Raw genomic sequence first — 19,576 nt, forward strand, 5'->3', positions numbered from 1 at the left:
GCATCATGACTCGTCACTCTCAAAGGAAGATAAGTCTTTATGGTGGTAATTGCTTTTCGCCGTCCCTTCTTAGAAAACAAGCGGCACGTTAGTAGTACAGGGCTTTGGAAAGGGCTTTAGAAAGCGCTATGGAAAGGGCTATCGAAAGGGCTTTTGAAAGCCGTTTAAACAGGGGAAAGTTGATAAACGCAGCCAGAGTGTGTCACAATTCCAGCAGTACTTGCTCCGACAACTCGTCTGGGTGCAGAGTCTCTGATAAAACCTCCTATCTACAATGTACGCCCGGAAAGCCTGATGTCTCATTTTTCTATACGCCTTTAATTAGTGAGAAGGTGTTGCTGTGGAGTGTATACTTACAGTTGTGCAATACGAACAATACGAACACACACACACACACACACACACACACACACACAAATCTATCCTCACTAAAAAGATATTGAGAGCACCCTGCCACAGAGCTATTGTGGCTCAGTAGATAAGACCATGGACTACCAATCACAGGGTCACTGGTTTAAATCCTCTGGCCGCAGCAGGTGTGACGCAGGGAGGTTTGAGAAATGGAGCTCCAAAAGACCTGCTCTGTAATGTATTCAGATTCTATGCATGTCTTGTTCACAAAATTTGCCCCGACTACCACAAAGCTTAATGGAAGCTTGCCCGACCTTGCTACAGCTGAGCGAATGCCTGCCTATGGGCCGTAATAGGAGCTGGTGAATATATATATATATATATATATATATATATATATATATATGGTTATTAAGAAACATCCATAAGTAATAAGCAAAAGTGGTCTCCTGACTGTAACTGTAATTATTGAAACAATGGAGAGTTTCAATTGATGTACAAAAGAAGTCCATATGCGCCTTTGCTCCTTTGATGATCGACGTTCGATGCCGCCGTCTTGGTGAGTAATCTGAAGATTCATTTTGAACGTTAACATAATGTTGGCTTATTTTGCTTGTTCATTTATCAAATGAAATGAAAACTCACGAAATGATAAAAAGCACAATGCATACATACACACACACACATATATATATATATGTATATGTATATATACATATATGTATATATCTATATATATACATATACATATATAAACTCAGCAAAAAAAGTAAGTTCCCCCCTAACATTTTTGGATATATCTCAAAAAGTATTTTACAGATTTTCATAATTCAAACGGGAATGGATAGGAAATTTCATTACTCGTAACATGAATGGCATATCATTGCCACACTGCAAAAAGTCCGGTGTTAAATAGTGAACACCGAGCTGGTGTTAAATTTTCGGTGCTCATTTATGGTGTTAAATTAACACCTACGGGTGTCATTTCCAAATTTTAAACTGTTTTTTGAAGAGTTTCTTAGTAACTGCACTTCTTGTTGATTTTTAACTTAAACAAGACGATCAAGAATTTTACATTAAAATACTAGATTTCTGAAAAAATGTGAAAATAAATTTACACCAAAGTAACACCAGCTGGTGTGGTCCCTTATTGAAGCTGGACGGGTGTTAAACCATTGATATTAACACCAGCAAATATCAAATCAACACCATGTGGTGTCATTTTTGAATTAACACCAGTACAGTGTCAAAATAACACCAGGTACAGTGTCAAATTAGCACCACGAAGTGTCAGGTGAACACTTTTCAACACCATCACAGTGCATTTTTAACACCTGTGGGTGTGGTCCTTTATTGAAGTTTGATCGGTGTTAGATTTAACACCCGTGGTGTTAAATCTAACACCGATGTTTTTACAGTGCACCAGCAGTGGCGTAACTACGGGGGAGGGGCACGTGCCCCAATCCGCTGGTAAAAAAAATAAGAAAAAATAAGGAAAAAAAAAAGCTTGCCAAAATGGTAATTCAAGGGTTAGTAAACTGCTTTTGAAATCGACATGAAAGGGAGATCAAGAAGCAAGATGTTTTTCTAAGATTTCTTTTAACCATAATTAAAGAGGTATATAGAATGAAACATTGTTCAAAAAGCCCGGAGCCGTGAAAATTCAGCGTGATTCCTAGTTGGCATTCTGAATATAAGCAAGATGTGCGCAGTGTACTCAGAACATCCGAACGGCATAAAGAGTCGCTGCACTGTTCGCAATTTGATGTAGGATGTACACCTTTGTACCTTACGCTTCGTTATATCAAAGCTAGATCATCGATTTTGCAGTTTTGCTTAGTACATACTAGTCTATATTAAAATGCCTTGCATCAGCAATAATAAGACTTGACCTTGGCTATTTCCTAACTTTTGCATGTATATAAAACACACTCAAACACAAACACATATATAGGGGATGCTCTAAAGCGCAGATTTTGGACATCCTTTCCCCGCTTGGTCACTTCGACGCCCCCTCGCTGATCATACCTCCCCCAATCATCAAATAAACCGACACCCTTGAATACCAGTGGTGGATCGGGGGGAGGGGGCACCCCCCCCCCCTTAATTTCCAAAGCGAAAAAATATAGCTACAAACGGCAGTTTTGGGACTATAAAATGTCAAAATTTTCAAGCTCGCTCGCTCGCATTTAATCGTGTCCTGATGTTGCTGCCAGTAATTGGCAGCAATTGCGCCCGGTGCGCCCCCTTAATTTCCAAAGCGAAAAAATATAGCTACAATTACGGCAGTTTGGGGACTGTAAATTGTCAAAATTTTCAAGCTCGCTCGCTTCGCTCACTCGCATTTAATTGTTATGCAATTCTCCAGATGTTGCTGCCAGTAATTGCCAGCAGTTGAGCCCGGTGCGCCCCCTTAATTTTCCAAAGCGAAAAAGTGCTACAATTACGGCAGTTTGGGGAACGTAAAATGTCAAAATTTTCAAGCTCGCTCGCTCCGCTCGCTCGCATTTAATCGTTACGCCATTCTCCAGATGTTGCTGCCAGTAACTGCCAGCAGTTGCGCCCGGTGCGCCCCCGCCCCTTATTTACCCAAGCGAAAAAAAATATAGCTACAATTACGGCAGTTTTGGGACTGCAAAATGTCAAAATTTTCAAGCTCGCTCGCTTCGCTCGCTCGCATATAATTGTTATGCAATTCTCCTGATGTTGCTGCCAGTAATTTGTCCTTTCACACCGTCATTCCATAATCCATGTAAAGAAAACTTACAATCACATTCCATTATGTATTGAACACAGCGCACGCACACACGCGCACACACACATACACACGCACAAGCATCACACCTTCAAAATTACTTTTCCACGAGGTGCCCCCCCCCCCCCACCCCATGTCTGGGCCCACGGTACGCCACTGGCAACCAGATATCATCGGTGTAAAAAAACGCGTTTTATGTCAGAATGCATGGGAAAAAAGTTGCACTTCAGGCTATAATTATGAAGCATATTGTGTACATCTTCCCAAAGTAATTAGCAAATGACCTTTTTAAATTGTGCAGTTCTCAGGAATTTCTTCAGGTGCAATGTGCTTCCCTATTAAACAGATGTTATGTATACTTTTTGAACAATGATAGCCTTTTCAATATGAAAATATGTTGGTAGAAGCCATGTGATTTGTAATTCCAATTTGGGTTGATCACATTAATGTGCCTATGGCCATTTTGCATCATGTGCTCAAGTTGTAGATCAGTTTGGTGAGGGAAATGGCATCAAACGTATGGAGTGGCCTGCAAGATCCCCTGACTGTAATCCAGTCGAGAATCTTTGGGATATCATTGAGCGGAAAGCGAGCAAGAAGGTGAAAGATGACACTTCACTGCAAGAATTTCAGCGCATCTTGCAGAGAGCATGGGCCAACATTGAGCAGCGCCAAGTACAAACTTTAGTTAACAGTATGAGGAAGAGATGCCGGCTGGCCATTGAAGCGGATGGTAGACATTTGAATTATCAAATACTTCAATGTATGCTCATGAAAAGAAAGAGATAGAGAAATATGCAATAAATCATGCTTAAATGTTCAGAATCGTGATTGTTTGATTATTTTGTAAAAGTCATTGCAAATCACTAAAGTGCAACTTTTGTTTCCATGCATTTTGACATAAAATGCATTTTTTCACACCAATGATATCTGCTGGCAATGATTTGCCACTCATGTTATGAGTAATAAAATTCCTTATCCATTTCCTTTTGAATTATGAAAATTGGTAAAATACTTTTTGAGATATATCCAAAAATGCTAGAGGGAACTCACTTTTTTTGTTGAGTGTGTGAGTGTATAATAGTGAAAGACGTAGTTTTCTTATGAACTACTGCTGTGAACCAATACTTTCTTGGAATCTGAGCTAAAACCTGTTGCTGTTCTTCATGTATATACATGTATTTAATACATGTGCGTGTGTGTGTGTGTGTGTGTGTGTGCCTAACAAAAGTCAAATAGGTTCAGAAATATATGGAAAAGTGTAAATTAGAGTTGTATCATGTGAACAAGTTTAAAACTGTATATACCTCCCGGGAAGCCAGTTTTAGTATTCCTTTTTGATGAATCCGACAAAAGGACTGATATGGGCCCTGTTTTAGAAAGCTGTTCTTAAAGTTGTGCAATTGTTATCAGAATTTCCATAATTAAGCACAAGAACTGATCACCAATTGCTCGTACGTCGTTCTTGATTTTACGAACATCTTTATGAAATATCCCCATGGAGTACAATGTATCTTTTTTATTATTATTATTACCTCTGACGTCCCTCTCGACCCAGGTGTAAAAACGGGCACCAGGCAATGCTACGGTAATAATGATGGCAGGTTCATCTGAACAGTGCCAACACTTAAGAGGGCACTGGCTTTACCGTGAGTAAATAAGACCATGCTATCATTACTTGTATTATTTTCACTATATACAAACACAGATGAAACAGTCCATATTATAATCTCGTCATGTCCACACAGAACCACCTAAACAACCAAACATAAGGATGAGATAACAAGTGAGATCAACCACTCCCAATGATTTCGTCAATAAGTATGAAAAAATTAAAATGAATTAAGACTGATTTCTTTCTTAATCTTTTGATGCAACTAAAGCACAGTGTGTCAAACTTCATCCTGTATTATAATGAAGTTCTCTAATATTCATTATCAGGTATCTGTAATTTTGGGCTTCTTGCTTCTTCCTGGTAGAAATTCCACCTTTCCAACAAGTATACATGTAAATATTAGTATTAATCTGGATCCAGCTTTAGGGCAGCATATACCATGTGTGTGTAAGTCATGTCAGCAGTAAAGCACGTGATTGAAAGGGATTTGATATAGTCGAAAACATTATTAAGGCACATTATTGTCTCCTTATTGTCGTATGTCTCCTTGATACAATGTATAGTAGTTATGAGCACAATGTCTCCTTAAAGCTATGGATCCAACTCCAGTGAGACTTTTTTTTTTAATGCTACTCATGCATTATAGTTACTACAGGAGAAACACGACAGTAGAGGGGACAATTTGTGTCTCCTTAACGTTTTCAACTACATGTACAGCTGTATTAAAGCCTGCCATACAGGTAAAAGTATTCACATTAACAACATATGAAGTACTTCAACTCCTGCTACAAACCTGTTATGGTCAGGTGGGAAGACGCATTGAATCCTTCCATTACAAAAGAGCAGACTCTATCTGCGGAAATGTCTGTACCCTTTACAGTGACTGAAGAACTTGTATTGAAAGTCCCATCACTGTTGGTGATTTTCTCCCTGTATTCTTTTTCTTCTCCCCATGTGGGGTACCATTCAGGATAAATATTTTTCACCGTACATGTGAAGAATGCTTTGGTCCCAGCTGCGATCCTTTGTTCACATTGTACCCCATCATTCCCACAACCATCGATGTGTGGAGATGTCGCTGGTATGGCTGTTCACAAGACAGGAAAAAGAAAGAGAAACGCTTATTTACTTCATGAATAAATACGTGCTGATAAAACTCATCAACTTTTGAAAAATGCCATATTGTATATGTACACAACATAATCATAGAACAATCTCCAGTGACCAAAGAAGCTCAGCCCTTTGTGCAATGCTTAATCTGTGCTTATCCGTTTCAGAACAAGATTTTGAAGCAGATATCTGAGGTAAGTAACTGTTAAAAATCATGAGCAGGGACAGTTGCTGGTATGCGTGAGAGGACTTGAAAATCTTAAGGTGGCAGTTTGGACAAGGAATGAGGTACAGCTAAAAAATTGCTTGAATTCAAATACGAAGCATTCCTTCGTGTGCTGATTTAAGTCCGGACTATTAACAAGTGCTGCAAAACAATGTATACAAAGGTTACTTGATTGTTGTTGACATCACACATAACCACTGTCTTCATCGAGAGGTCATCAGAATGACAATATGAATATATTTTACTATAATGGTATTCCTTTTATACGACTATTCCGTTCAAAGCACATTGTATTTGTGTGTTTCTTCGCCTTTCAACACACACCCTGAAGGAGCCTATCATTCTTCCTCACTAGATGTATTCTTAGGGACGATGATTTCATATCAAATATCAATCAAATAAGTGGCAAAACTTAATTTGATTTAACCATTCATTATGGCTTTGGAAATAGACTGCACAGGCATGTGGCTCTGCACTTTACATGTCTTTCGTTTTCAACATCCGAAGAAAGAAGGCATGCAGATCTTTAATATTCAACACAACCACAGATAGGTCTACACAGCAAGCAATCATGTGATTTCTAATACTATAAATACTCTGGAAGAAATGATGATACAAGAGTACAGAAAAATATGACATCATCTTACCAAAAGAACTGAAATAGACAGTATGCAAAACACCGGCTGACATTTCCGTTGCAGTCTGGTTACACACATACACTCCTTCATCATCTGGCGTAATAATCTCAATTGTAAGTGATAAATTAGATCCAACTATGTAACCAGGACTTGTGCTGCCATCCTGGAAGGCAGCATTCGGTGGACCCTGTGAGATGCCATGTGAATATTTCTTCCAGGCAAAACTGAAACGATTTCTGGGTTTATCTGACTTAGGACACACAAACGTCACACTCTCCCCAACAAAGCCTTTAACTGTCTCGTTTGAGGTCGCTGTAAGACAAAAAGAACAAAGTTGTTTCACCCTTAAAATTAATTTACAGCACACGACGGAAAATCCATGATATTCAATTTTTCACAATCTTCAAGTTATGCCAATGCAACACAAATGTGCTAATAAATAAAAAAAAAACAACAAACATTAAACCACTCCCATAAAATTCTATCAAGCTTCGAAATTACAGACAAAAAAAATGGTTGTGCTGAAATTTGCCTGACGAATTCAACTTCCTCTGTCCTGGAGGATATGGCTATAATATAGTGCTGCTGACACATTTCAGGTACCTCACAGCATTATACAGAACTAATGTTTTATAAACCAGTGACATTACAAGCATCATAAAGAGGGTGATAAATTGTGGGAAGCAATGTCGGTCATGCCTCGAAATAGAAAACAGAGAATGCTACATTTTAACTTTAACCTTATTTTAACTGGGCTATTTGAGACCAAGTTTTTACTGGGGGAGGTGGGGGGGGGTCGATTTGATCGATTGCTGCAAAGTTTTGCCCGAAAATAGAGCCGGATGTCAACTTCAAGATTATATGGTCATACAATAGAAAAATATTGATTTTCTATTTTTAGTTAATGGATTCAGCAAATTTATGCTTGAAATCATATTTTCGCCTGTCACTCCGTTAGAAAGGCTAAAGGATTGCTCAATTTTTGCGTAAGAATTCCTCAAGACATTCAAACAATTTTAGTGCAAAAATAGCAGTCAAATTCTATTTCTTTTGTTCTTTATCGTCTTGTAAATTTCGTATGTATTTCACTGTTTTTCCGATCTTTTGTTTTATTTTATTTTTGTGGTTTTTTTTTTTACCAAAATTTGTTGAAAGCACTTTTTCAAACTTATCTATATTAGATTTGATTAATTCCAATGATTTACATAATCTAATTCATATCAATTTAACAAGAAAACACAATTTGCGTTGGATTTGTACACAATATCACGAATCTGAGCTGATTTTTGTTCTTTTCGGGCCGACATGCATATGCAACTTATGCAACCTCAAAATGGTGTACCTTGACGTCGCAAATTTCGTCTCAAAATTTGCGGGAGACTTCAAGGGAAAAAGTCAAGAAATGGCGCGGCAAAATCTTTGCGCGTTGCGGAACCGCGGCGCGAAATGTCAAGGGGAGGGTAAAACTGACCCCCCCCCCCCGTTAATATAGGGTTAACTCACAATGAAATCTCGGCAAATTCCTTTTTATTTCACTCAAACCTTAATGATTTGCTTATCCGTGTGAATCTTCCCACGAGGAGAATGTTACATGAATGCCTTTGCTTATTTGTATAGGCTAAAACAACATCTATGTTCTGTCATTACGACTTCTATTTTATTATAAACACTTTAAATACTTCGAGTGAATTTGAACATTATAAATGCTTTACTCGTTTTTTATGCGCGAAAATGAAATTTTATGTTATGAATTGAATAATGTCTTGCCAAGGACAACTTTTGGCATGAATGCAAGTACAACACAATGCACAATGCTGTTTTGCACTGCATTGTATACACATAGGTACAAAGAACCCTGCACCAACAAGTCATAACTTATCCGAGTTTATTGGGGCGTTTCACAAATACTTAGGCATATTTAAACTTGAAGTCATGTGTAAGTACCAACAGTCATAATTCTTAACTTTACAGGGATCTAAGTTCTTTGTTTCAGAAAGATTCAAGTCATTATAGTAATATAAGCGCCAAAAGCTATGCATAAGATTACTTGGTGTGTGAAACTACACCTAGATTCTGTATAGTAAAATGACTCTCTGTGTAGAACCAAGTTTGATGTTCAATGTAGCTCCGTAGATGAAGTAATGACTGTCAAGTACACTTTCGTTTTCTTTTGCAAAAGTATAGTGACTTTTGCCCTCTTATCTTTTACCTCTTACCTCTTATCACTGTCATAACATTATGGAAATAGTTTTCTATTCTTTCTTTTCCCTTCCTACCAACTCATATTGCAACGGGACATTCCTACATTGAATGACTGATACATGTAAATGCCAATTCTAGCAAAATTTCAGTGACCTTTGAGCTCCGGGCATTTTGTCTCGAATCTACCGAGCTCATCTGCACATATATTATGCCTACCTTGGCCTGTGAACGAGATATGATTAGTTGTACTATAAAATATGTATATATTTTTAATTTTTTTGATGTGTTTTCCTTTCATATACAAGCTCCAAATGCAACATGCACGTATTGTCCTTTGGACCTGCTTTTGGTGAGAGTTTCACATTCTCAATATAGCCTGACACTTATCTTGTTGGAAGATTGAGCATGTAATCTTTCAGAAGAATTAAAATGTCTGACACGTAGTAGCTGGCTTGAAAAAAAAGTTGTAAAAATATCCCAATATAGGATCAAAAGAAATCCCTGAGAGGATGATTGATGTTTTGATTTTGACAAGGCATCATCATGATAAAAAAACATTGCCCAATCGTACATCGTTCTAAAACACATACTAATCGGTGTGTCCCAAGCAGATGTTACTTTATTCTAAAGAATCATTTGCACTTGAAGTTTGTACAGAAGAAATAGAAGATATAAGGATATGATGAGAAAAAGGGCACAGAGAGTCTAAAAACCCAAACGTAGTGCTGATCACCCAATCAGTCGTACCATAGATGTGAAGGACTACTTCATGGATAGTTCCAGTAGAGTCAGTATGTGGAGTCACAACGCGGCATTGGTACATTCCTCGATCTGTTGACAAAGTGGATCTGATGGCAAAGCCAAAGTTGGATGATATATTGTAGCGTGGAGATCTAGGATTTTTAACTTCACCTCCAACCCAATTTGCAAGAAGGTTGGTTTGCCCCTCTTCCACTTTTATCCATTGCACTAAAGTCACATCTTCCATGCTGTGTTGGTGTGTACAAGGCAGCATAGCATCCTGTCTAAGTCTAGCCTGAACCACCTCTGCTGCAACACACCCTGGGGAATATTAAAAAAAGATACGAAAAAAAAATCAATGTGCACGTTCATGACGAAAACATATTCATATCTCGTTTGCTGGAAACATAGGTGGATAATAGCTTCCTTGCCTACGTACTATAAGTTGCTCCCTAAAACATGTTAGCCTATGACCATGCTTACTGTCTGGGGGTTTAGAAAGAAAGAATGCAATGAAAAAAAAAGAAGAAATGATCGTCCTTGAAATACTTAAAATCCGACTGTTATACCAAAGAAAATAATGCGCATGTAGCCTGGTCTAACTTGAACAGAAACACACAGGAAACAACAGTGCCATGATTACTTGGTACATGGACCTTCTTGTGTGTTTAAGAAGTGGTTGCTGTTAAAGTTGAATGCCTTCACTTCAAATTCAGTTGCCAAGTGTAGTTTTAGCTTCAAAGTTCAAGTTATACATTTCAATTTCAATTCACTTCAATTCATTCGGCACAAAATAAATCAAAATGACATTATGTACACAATAAAAACAAAAACAATGTGTATAAACATACATGCACATGTTATGGAAATTAATGCCGGGACCCCTTTGAAGCATCTGGGGCTTGTTGTTTGGGCCCAAAACAAAATTATACAAAATACAGTTGTTAATGACATTGCAAAAATGAAAAGAAGGGAAAAAAAACACACACAAAAAAAACTTATCAGCCCTACACTATTTATAGACACACAACATGTTCTTATCTCATACACAGCGCAACACACTCTTTAAGTAGCAATGTCAGAATCAGAGAAGTGAAGAGAAGAAATTTTAGCAAGCGGTCTACTCAGTCATGGATAACAGTTTCTTAAAAGTATGTTGTTTGAATAATGTTCTGAAGCGAGAAAGTGTAGTGCTGGACTTGAAATCTGGACTAATTGAATTCCATTCATTTACACCTGTAAAACGGATTGAATGGGTTCTAACTGTTAAACGGGCTAATGTCATTCTCAGGCTACATCTTTCCCGAGTAGAATAATCATGAAAACACAAATTACATTTAAACATATCATCAAACAAAATAGGGAGAATACCTTTATGATACTATAATATCAACAATATATCAAATCGAACAAGTTCAAAAATGGGTAGATTTTTTAACTTGACAAAGATTGGCAAACTTGAACTGTAAGAATTGCTCTTAGAAATTTTGGAACATACATAACTTCTCAACATGAGTTTTATATGTCTTACCCCGTATTTCATTACAATAATCAAAATGTGGTATTTATTTCATTGTATATACTGAATACAACCTGTAATGACTGGAGGAGATATATCATCTGGCCCACTGGCTTTTGATGTCTGAATTAAATAAGATATTTTTTAATGATTTCATAAGGAGATGATGGTTTTACACTAAAAAAGAAATGATGCAGGTTATAGTTGCAGGATGAGCTAGAAATATCTACATGTCTCTCCACAACATGGATTTATGACAAATGTTCCAATGCAGAATATAAGGTCACGGAAACTGGAGAGAATTGACAAGAGTGTCACACACCAGGTGCCAAATCAACTTCTTGTTACATGTACATTGTAGGGTTGGACCTACTACTCATCGACCGCCTAATGTTTATTTGCTTGATAAGAATATTTAACACTGAAATTCACGTACAAAACTTGACCTACGTGATTGAGAAAATCCAGCTCAATAAAATGCCGTTGTTCCCTTTTCGATTCGAAGTTTCAGTGCAAAAATATCGCCGACAAACTTGCGTGGCCTCGTTTCAGCTCCCCGCGGTAAATCTCGTTATTAGGATCGACCGCTGTTTTTGCATTGACAATGCACGCAAACCGAGTTGTATTGAACAACGTGTTGTACAGGTACGAGGCTTTTTAGAAGCCTTTTAGAAACTTCCATTACATTGTGCTGTCATTACGATTCGGTGAAAATATTCATTCGAAATTTTGTCCTTGATTAAAACCATTAATGAACAGTGAATTATCGCGTTTTCCCACACCATCCTCATCTACATTCAAAGCCAATTCATTTGTATGTGCTTTGCGCGCAGAGAAGTGCGTACTAAGTGTTCAGTGCGCGAATTATACGCGGTCGGTTTAAAAGAAGGTGGTCGATATGTAGTAGGGCTACCCTACTTGTATACTGAGTTAGATGTAACCACAAAACAATACATGTACCATCAATAAACATTGATGAAGGACAATTTATAGTAATTTTCTCTGTTGAAGTCTCTTCCATACACTGCTTTATCTCTAAAATATACAAATCGCGAATGCTATACCGCCCTTCACTGTAAGGTTCCAGCTTGGTTTATTATTTCATAGCTGTTCTTCAACAAAGAATTTTCACGGAGAAGTCACTCTTCTTGTTAATATTAGGGAGCTTTAGATTTTAGACGCGCGGACGTTCAGAGGGAAAAAAAAAAAAAAAAAACATGTTCTGAGCGTGCGCAGAAGCGTGCGTCAACTTGACCCGCGCTTCTGCGTACGCTGAGAATTTTTTTCCCCTTTGAACGTCCGCGCGTCTAAAATTAAAGCCAAACAGCGTGTTTCTACAGAACCCCAAATTCCGGGTCTACTAGTATCGGATTGTATCCGATAGAGGGGGCTGTAGAAGCAGATTCCGATACCGATTCCGCTTAACTTAACCGTCTAATGAGGTAGTTCTTTCCGGGGCAGTTTCCAGTGTCAGCGCTGTAGAAACACGCCAGGTTCAATAATCCGATACTGACCCAGAAGACAATCACCAGTTTGACATACATGTGTACGGTAATGTGGCCATGACTTTTATGTGCATGCATGTTGCAGCTATTTTATCTAACGTTGAATAATCCACTTTTACAGTAGTTGGGTGTCTCCAAAACGTCCGAGTATCAGGTTCTAACGTTACTAGTCACAATTTGCCTCAGATTTGACAAACTTGTAAAGAAAACACTCTGAATTTTAATATAAAGAAAAGGCACACGAACAGGGGCAGGGGTGTTATTTTTAATTAAATTTACACAGTTGCGCTGTAATTTTAAAACCAAGGCAACTAACAGAACACTAGATCTAGGCCTAGTATTAATAGTATAGTTAGGCCTAATACTTTTTAACGTTAGATTCGAGCTAGGCCTACTAGAACCTATAGTTCTACGGGTACGATCGTACCACTAATTTGTTACATTCTAATTGACAATACTTATACTAACTAGCGCTAACAATACGTGTGAGATGCACATAGAATCTAGCCGGGGTCTATTAAAACTAGGTATTATTCTCTAACGTTTATTTTTAGTTCGGAAAAGACAAACTCTGAAGTCTAGCATTAGCAAACTAGTGTTAGGGTTTGTTTTACGAACCGTTTTTGTCGTTATTCTAAAGGTTCGTTACTAGGGTCTAACGTTAGTTTGTTAATCCGACAAAGAATCAAATAGAAATATGGATCTTGGTAGGGCCTATAAAAATACGACGTTTCGTTAGTCCGAAAATGAAAGGAAATTCAAACATTCATTTACTGAGTATCGAAACATAATTGAAGCACATTTTGTCAATCCAAAAGTGGAAAAAGTGCGTCCACTTGGGGTGTAACGTTAGAATATGTCTAGACCTAGTTAACGTTAGATTTTAGAGGCAAGGTGCCTACCTATTAAACAAACTTTACCGTACGTTAGAATTAACGCTATCTAACGTTAGCCGTTAAGTGTTTTGTTAGGCATCCTAACAGCTGCTTCTGTTCTAAAATCTAACGTTGACTTGGGATATAACTAACAGTTCTTTAATGTTCCATAAACCCGAGTTTCTACCCGAATTAAATCCTACCTGCCCGAATAGGCCTTTGTTCTAACGTTACTTATAAATCCAATGACACACAGTCGATCCTTTTAGTTGTAACGTTTAATAGGCCGTTTGTGTTTAAGACTCTTGACAGTTACACTGAGAACGTTTTAACTTGTTAAGTTAACGTTAGAGTGGTTCTCTAGGTCTAGGGCCTAATTTAAAGGGGCCCTGAAATTCAAATGCATGTTGATTTGTGTTGATTTAAAATAGGCCTACCCTCAAGTTCTCGATACCACTTTTGTGGTGAAACGGATATAGGCCTAACACGATTAACGTTAGAAACATTCTAGGCCTAGACATCTATTTACTTTTAACGACTTTTTCTTTTTATTGTCCAGATTAACGTTTGACTCTACTTGGGAACGCCCACAAAAAAAAAAAAGAAACTACCTTCCAAACTAACACGTTACAAGTTCTTTATAACTGTTGTAGTAACGGTATTACTTACCGGCACTACTGGTGAGTTGCAACTGTAACTTGTCTTGTAGCTCAGTCAGTATGTCTTTCAATCAGGTTCCAGGTCACAACTGAGGGATGCGCGCACTGGCAATCCCTTTTATACCTCCCCTGTAGACAGGGGGGGGGGGGGGGGGGTTAGGGTGAAACCGCTAGGGGGCGCTACTACTACATTCCCCCCCGTTTTAAAAAACAAGGGGCATAATAGGAAAAAAAAATCAACCCCGGCCAAAATAAAGACCTAACTATAACCCCCAAATCCCGCACAACCGGGGATCTCGCAGAGCCCCACCCATGGGAATGCACAATCTGACCAGCCCTCGGGGGTCTGCCAAGGGCAGTTCAGCGGGCCACCGCCTAGGTCACTCATGTACTGAATGGAGGTGCAAGGGACCGTTGATGTTGGGAGGGAGTAAAGACCCTATAGCCCCAACTAGCATTAAAAACAACACCTTAAACTAGGGGAAACACCCCTCTCATGGGATGACCTGAGTCCCAAAATATAAGACTGTTCCTATTACAAGGAACACCAATATACAAATAAAAACCGCCAAAGAAAACATTCTTAAAAACAAATACATGCATAGAATGCAACTGAAGCTTAGTTGGCGAACCATAACAAATATGTTGTTTGGCCACCAAAACCAAAAATGCCTTTAATTTTGTTTTCAAACAGATACTTAACCAAATCCTTTTTATCCTACAAAATCCTATACAAACTATACTTTATACTTGCGTGGGGGTCTGATCCTCCCATTAGGTTATAGGATTAATATCTAGTGGTGACAGCCACCACTCTCTTTACAGGTATTGGGCTGTATCACCTCCACGGGCATGGGTGTACTTCTTACACCCAAGAAAGGTGATGGGATCTTCCTCATCGCCTTTTACTATACTCCTCCCTAGTGTCCTAACCACCAGGGAAGCTACTCGCCCAGCATACTGGGGAGCTATGCAGGGTAAACCCCTACCTGGAAGGTGTGATAAATCCACCTTCCACAATCACAGGAGAAAGCATAGAGGTGGTTTGTTACACCTCTGTTAACTCCTTACAGGGGGTGGCCCTGATATCTATGCTTATCTATCCCTTTCACCTTACTGCATAAGTAGCGTGGGATACCGCCACGCATACACCCTGGGTAAACTTAATCCCAAAATCTTTCTCTGGCTGGTGTATCACACCAGTAATCCTCTTCAAGGTGTTTGGAGGGATGATTGCGCGTTTCAACAAGCACACGCAAGAAGTTCGTCCATATGGTGACTGTTCACCATGCATCATTGGGATGCGAACATTCCCAATTTCTAGCCGTGAATGTTGTAGGTGCAGTATAATTCTATACTTACGGAGGAGATCTAACCCCAACAGCATTTCACCTTCGATAGGGGCCACATAAACCTCCGTCAAGAACTCACAACCCCCTAGCTTGATCCGGATGGGGTCTACAATCATACCTGGCATCCTCAAATCACAGCCATCTGCGGAAATGAACACATCCCTGATCTTTTGTGGACAAGGTTGTAACTTTTCATACACCTTGTGGGATATGATTGATATTTCCGCCGCAGTGTCCACCACTGCCTTTAGAGAATGGTTACCTACCTTTATAGGTACTGCAAACAAGGGAGTTGATTTCACCTTGCATACAGCCACCTCATCTTGGGGTGTTTGAGGGTCCAACTCCCTCAAGGGACTCACCCCACAGGATTTATCTCCATCTCTTGACTGACCTGTATTTCCTTTCTGACTAGAGGGTGCATCGCCTACTTGGTTTACTCCCTCTTTGTCTGGTGACAATATAGGAAATACTGGAATAAATTCAGGCTGGCTACTGCAATCCTCATCTCCAGCACTGTACTGGATATCAGTGGAAGGTTGGCCCTCAGTTGTGCAGGTCGGAGCAGGGCCTAATCCTCCGACCCCGAGGAGTTTGACTCCTCGGCTTTCCTGAGTGGCGCCTTCTTGTTGTTAGATCTAGACAATTTTGGGCAGTTCCTTTCAACATGCCCTGCCTTTCCACAATGGACGCAAAGAGGTTGCTGTCCTGGAGAGTTTGGAGCTCCCCCAGAATTACGGGGGTTCTGCCTCTCCTTCTGTTGATTCAACTGTTTTCCTAAGGAGGACAAATTGTCTAGCTTCCTTCCCATGGATCCCAGTATGTTTTCCATGGATGCTAGGCGATTCAACCTGTTACTCAATCGTTCAACAGAGCCTTCTAAATTTGATAATCGGCACTCCAATGTGGGCAAAGGTTGGCCATTTCGTGTACCTCCTTGACCTGAATGTAAGGGGGCATTTTCCACCCTACAGTCCTGGGCCTCTCCCTCATCTTCTGGGTTGAGGGCCATGGTCTTGACATGGCGTGGCCTGCCATACACTGCTATACGGGAGTGTTGATACCACCGTAAGGCTTCCACTGCGTCGTCTACATTCAGGGGGTGTCGGTCAAGGGCATACCACCCTGCCTCTTTGTCAGTACACCCCTGGCATAGACGGAGTACCAGCTGTTGCTGCACCGCTCTCTCTGGGACTTCTGGAAATGCGCGGCTAGCAAGTTCGTTCAAACGATCCGCCCATTCGCACAGAGATTCCTCCGCGCTTTGACTGGCAGTGCTGAACTCTAATTGCGCGGCCTCCGCTGGCTCCTGACGATCGAACCGTTTTGCAAAGCGATAGATGACTTCGCAATATTTGAGCTCCGGCTCGCGACTAATCAGGAGCTCAAAGAAATTGCTAGCCTTGCCAAGAAGGCACCAGCATAATTGATCCAAACGCTGGGCCGGGCTCCAGTTTCTCGCATTTGCGAAAGCCTCAAATTTGCGGCAAAACGCCCTCCAATTACCTGTTCCATCGAAGGTAACAGTCTTTGGGAGGGATTCGCAACCCCAGTGGTGTGGTGGGTCCATCCCAGGCCTATCACTGGAGAAGTCATGGGAGTCACTTCTCCTGGCAGAGCTAGGAGGGTACCCCTCCTGCCTACCCCACTGGGTTTCATTGTAATCCCATCGCGGTGCCCTTCCACCCATACGTGTGTATGAACGTTCTTGGGGTAGGGAGTGAATATTCTCTCCATCTCGGGAGTACTCCCTATCATTCCAACTACTCCCTCTGGGAGCTCCACGTCGCTGAAATCTTTTCTGTCCGATTGCTACACCCTCAAATTCTTGGGAGTCGGAGGCAGAGGTGTCATAATCGAAAGCACCTCCATATGACTTCCCACATAGGGTGTCTTGTCGGGACCTATCTTGCTGCACCGAGCAGTGATGCGACTGCCCTGCATGGGAAGGTGGGGTCTTCCCTGTTTGACCCTCCCTGGGGGGAGGATATACATCATGGGGGTACGGGGAAGTCCCCCTAGATTGGACTCCTCCCCTCGATGTCTCAATGGGATCAGCAGTCGCAGTGTCTGAAGGTAGAGACTCTTCAGGCTCTAACTGTGGACAGAACACAAATTTCGGGATGAGATCCTCGATCCCTGGAATGTCAGAGGACTCCAACAAGTCCTGAGTGACATTTCCCTGCTCATTCCGGAGCTTCAAAATGTCATTGACTTGGGTTAACGACAATCCAAGACGTACAAACTCACTACGGGATAAATAATTAATGGGCATCGCCATGACTAGCAATCATACAAACAACCTATTCACTCAACGAATATGTTTAAAACAGGTCCAATAACTAAACTAAATCAACATGTACTAATGAAGAAAAGACCTTAAACATATACTCACTGGTACTAACCAATGATATACCAATTACCACAATCTGTAATTATCATAATCAGCAACACATCATTTGACACACAAACTATTACTCACTTTAGTTTTTACTACTCAAAACACTCCCAAAATACTATTCAAAACAAACACCAGATACAATTGTAAACGTATATGGCTACTAATTACAAACCTAAAATGGGAAATTACAATTCGTTTCTATTGCCTGATATCACTTGATAAATAATCACAGCTGTTCAGATCTCACTCCTCCCTTATCACAAAATTAGGGAAGTCACAGTAACAACTCAACTTGGGTAAGACTCGGGAGTCTAGGACCCACAAATATAAAACCAGAATAGACTATGGCAATGCTAGAGAAATAAATCTGTGCTTGCAGGAAAACAGATATTTATGAAAACACAATCTCTTTACGCTAGAAGTTACCGTACAAACACAAAGGCCGAAGCAAAACCACCAGCACAAGTGAAAAGGACAACACGCAATCAATGTATCATGCGACACACCCGACGCACAGCAGCAATACAGCACACGTCATAAGCAGTATAAACTAGGCCCAAGTCAAATGTGGTTACGAATACAGAACTATTTTCGTATCTGCAAAACAATCCAAAATGACAGTAACAGCATGAAGATTTATACACTACAGATAATCAAAACAAATAGTAATAATCTATAATCCAAACAAACAAATCAAAAGTTAACGGAGTAATGTATCAGATACAGTGTACTCACCGGAATGATGTCCTTCAGCACCGCAAAATGATGCAGATTGAATGAGCCAAGTTGTAGCACCAGTCAGGCAAAGGACAGTCACACAAACAATTAAAAATTATTGTATAAACTGTTGCAATTCCGCACAGCAAAAGGAGAAATGCAATCCAATCCTCCTAAATAAAGGAGAAAATAATGACAGGCCCTCCTCACCAAGAGGAGTGAATGGTGCCCACCAACTTCCTCCCTCCTTCCCAATCGAAAAGGAGGACGTAGCACTCCCTCACGTAGAGGGGGATATCTCCCACAAAAAGTGGGGAAATGCACAGACTTCCGCTGCCACTAACTAATCGCGGGGCAAAATACTCCCGCGAAAATAGAAAAACACGAACGTTCCACGAGTAAAGCAGCTTACAGAGAGGAGAGCACTGGAAAGGGCAAAATAGAGGTAGCAAGGAAAGTCAGAATGACAGTAGAAAATGAAAATGTCGACGCAACGAACAAAGAGAGAATGAGCGCGACAATAGAAAACGCGATCGAGAAAGAAAGGAGATCGCGCTTCGAATCTCGCAGGTTGCGAGAAGTAGGTGAGACTAGAGAGCGCAACAGGGGAAACACGAAGAAGAATTTAACACAAATAGCCGCTCTATACGAATACACACTGAAAGGGGAACGCGATGCCAGAGAGGTCCAGCACAACAGGCGCGCAGCTCACCGCAGGGAAATACCCTCCCTCCTTACACACGATGGACGTGGAGAACTGTGCACGCCAGAGCCTGAACACAATGGAAGCTTTGACAGAACGGCTAGCGAGTGCAGTGACTACACACCGCACACACGAGCTATCCGGCAACGCTATCGCGCGAAATATCAGGCAAGTTAAAACTCGCCTGAACTGGGACACACAGGTATA

The 19,576-nt window shown here is 40.3% G+C and overlaps 1 protein-coding gene across 1 annotated transcript; it reads right to left on the reverse strand.

Annotated features, from left to right (window-relative positions):
- Positions 1–5,506: 5,506 nt before the first annotated feature.
- Positions 5,507–15,673, reverse strand: LOC140238625 (uncharacterized). Its single transcript, XM_072318525.1, has 4 exons — positions 15,589–15,673; positions 15,039–15,185; positions 6,705–7,007; positions 5,507–5,808 (listed from the first exon to the last, which is right to left on the reverse strand). Exons 1-4 carry the CDS (start codon positions 15,671–15,673, stop codon positions 5,507–5,509), a joined length of 837 nt encoding a protein of 278 aa, XP_072174626.1.
- Between the last annotated feature and the right edge of the window lie 3,903 nt (positions 15,674–19,576).

Source organism: Diadema setosum, chromosome 15, assembly GCF_964275005.1.
Source record: "Diadema setosum chromosome 15, eeDiaSeto1, whole genome shotgun sequence".
NCBI lineage: Eukaryota > Metazoa > Echinodermata > Echinoidea > Diadematoida > Diadematidae > Diadema > Diadema setosum.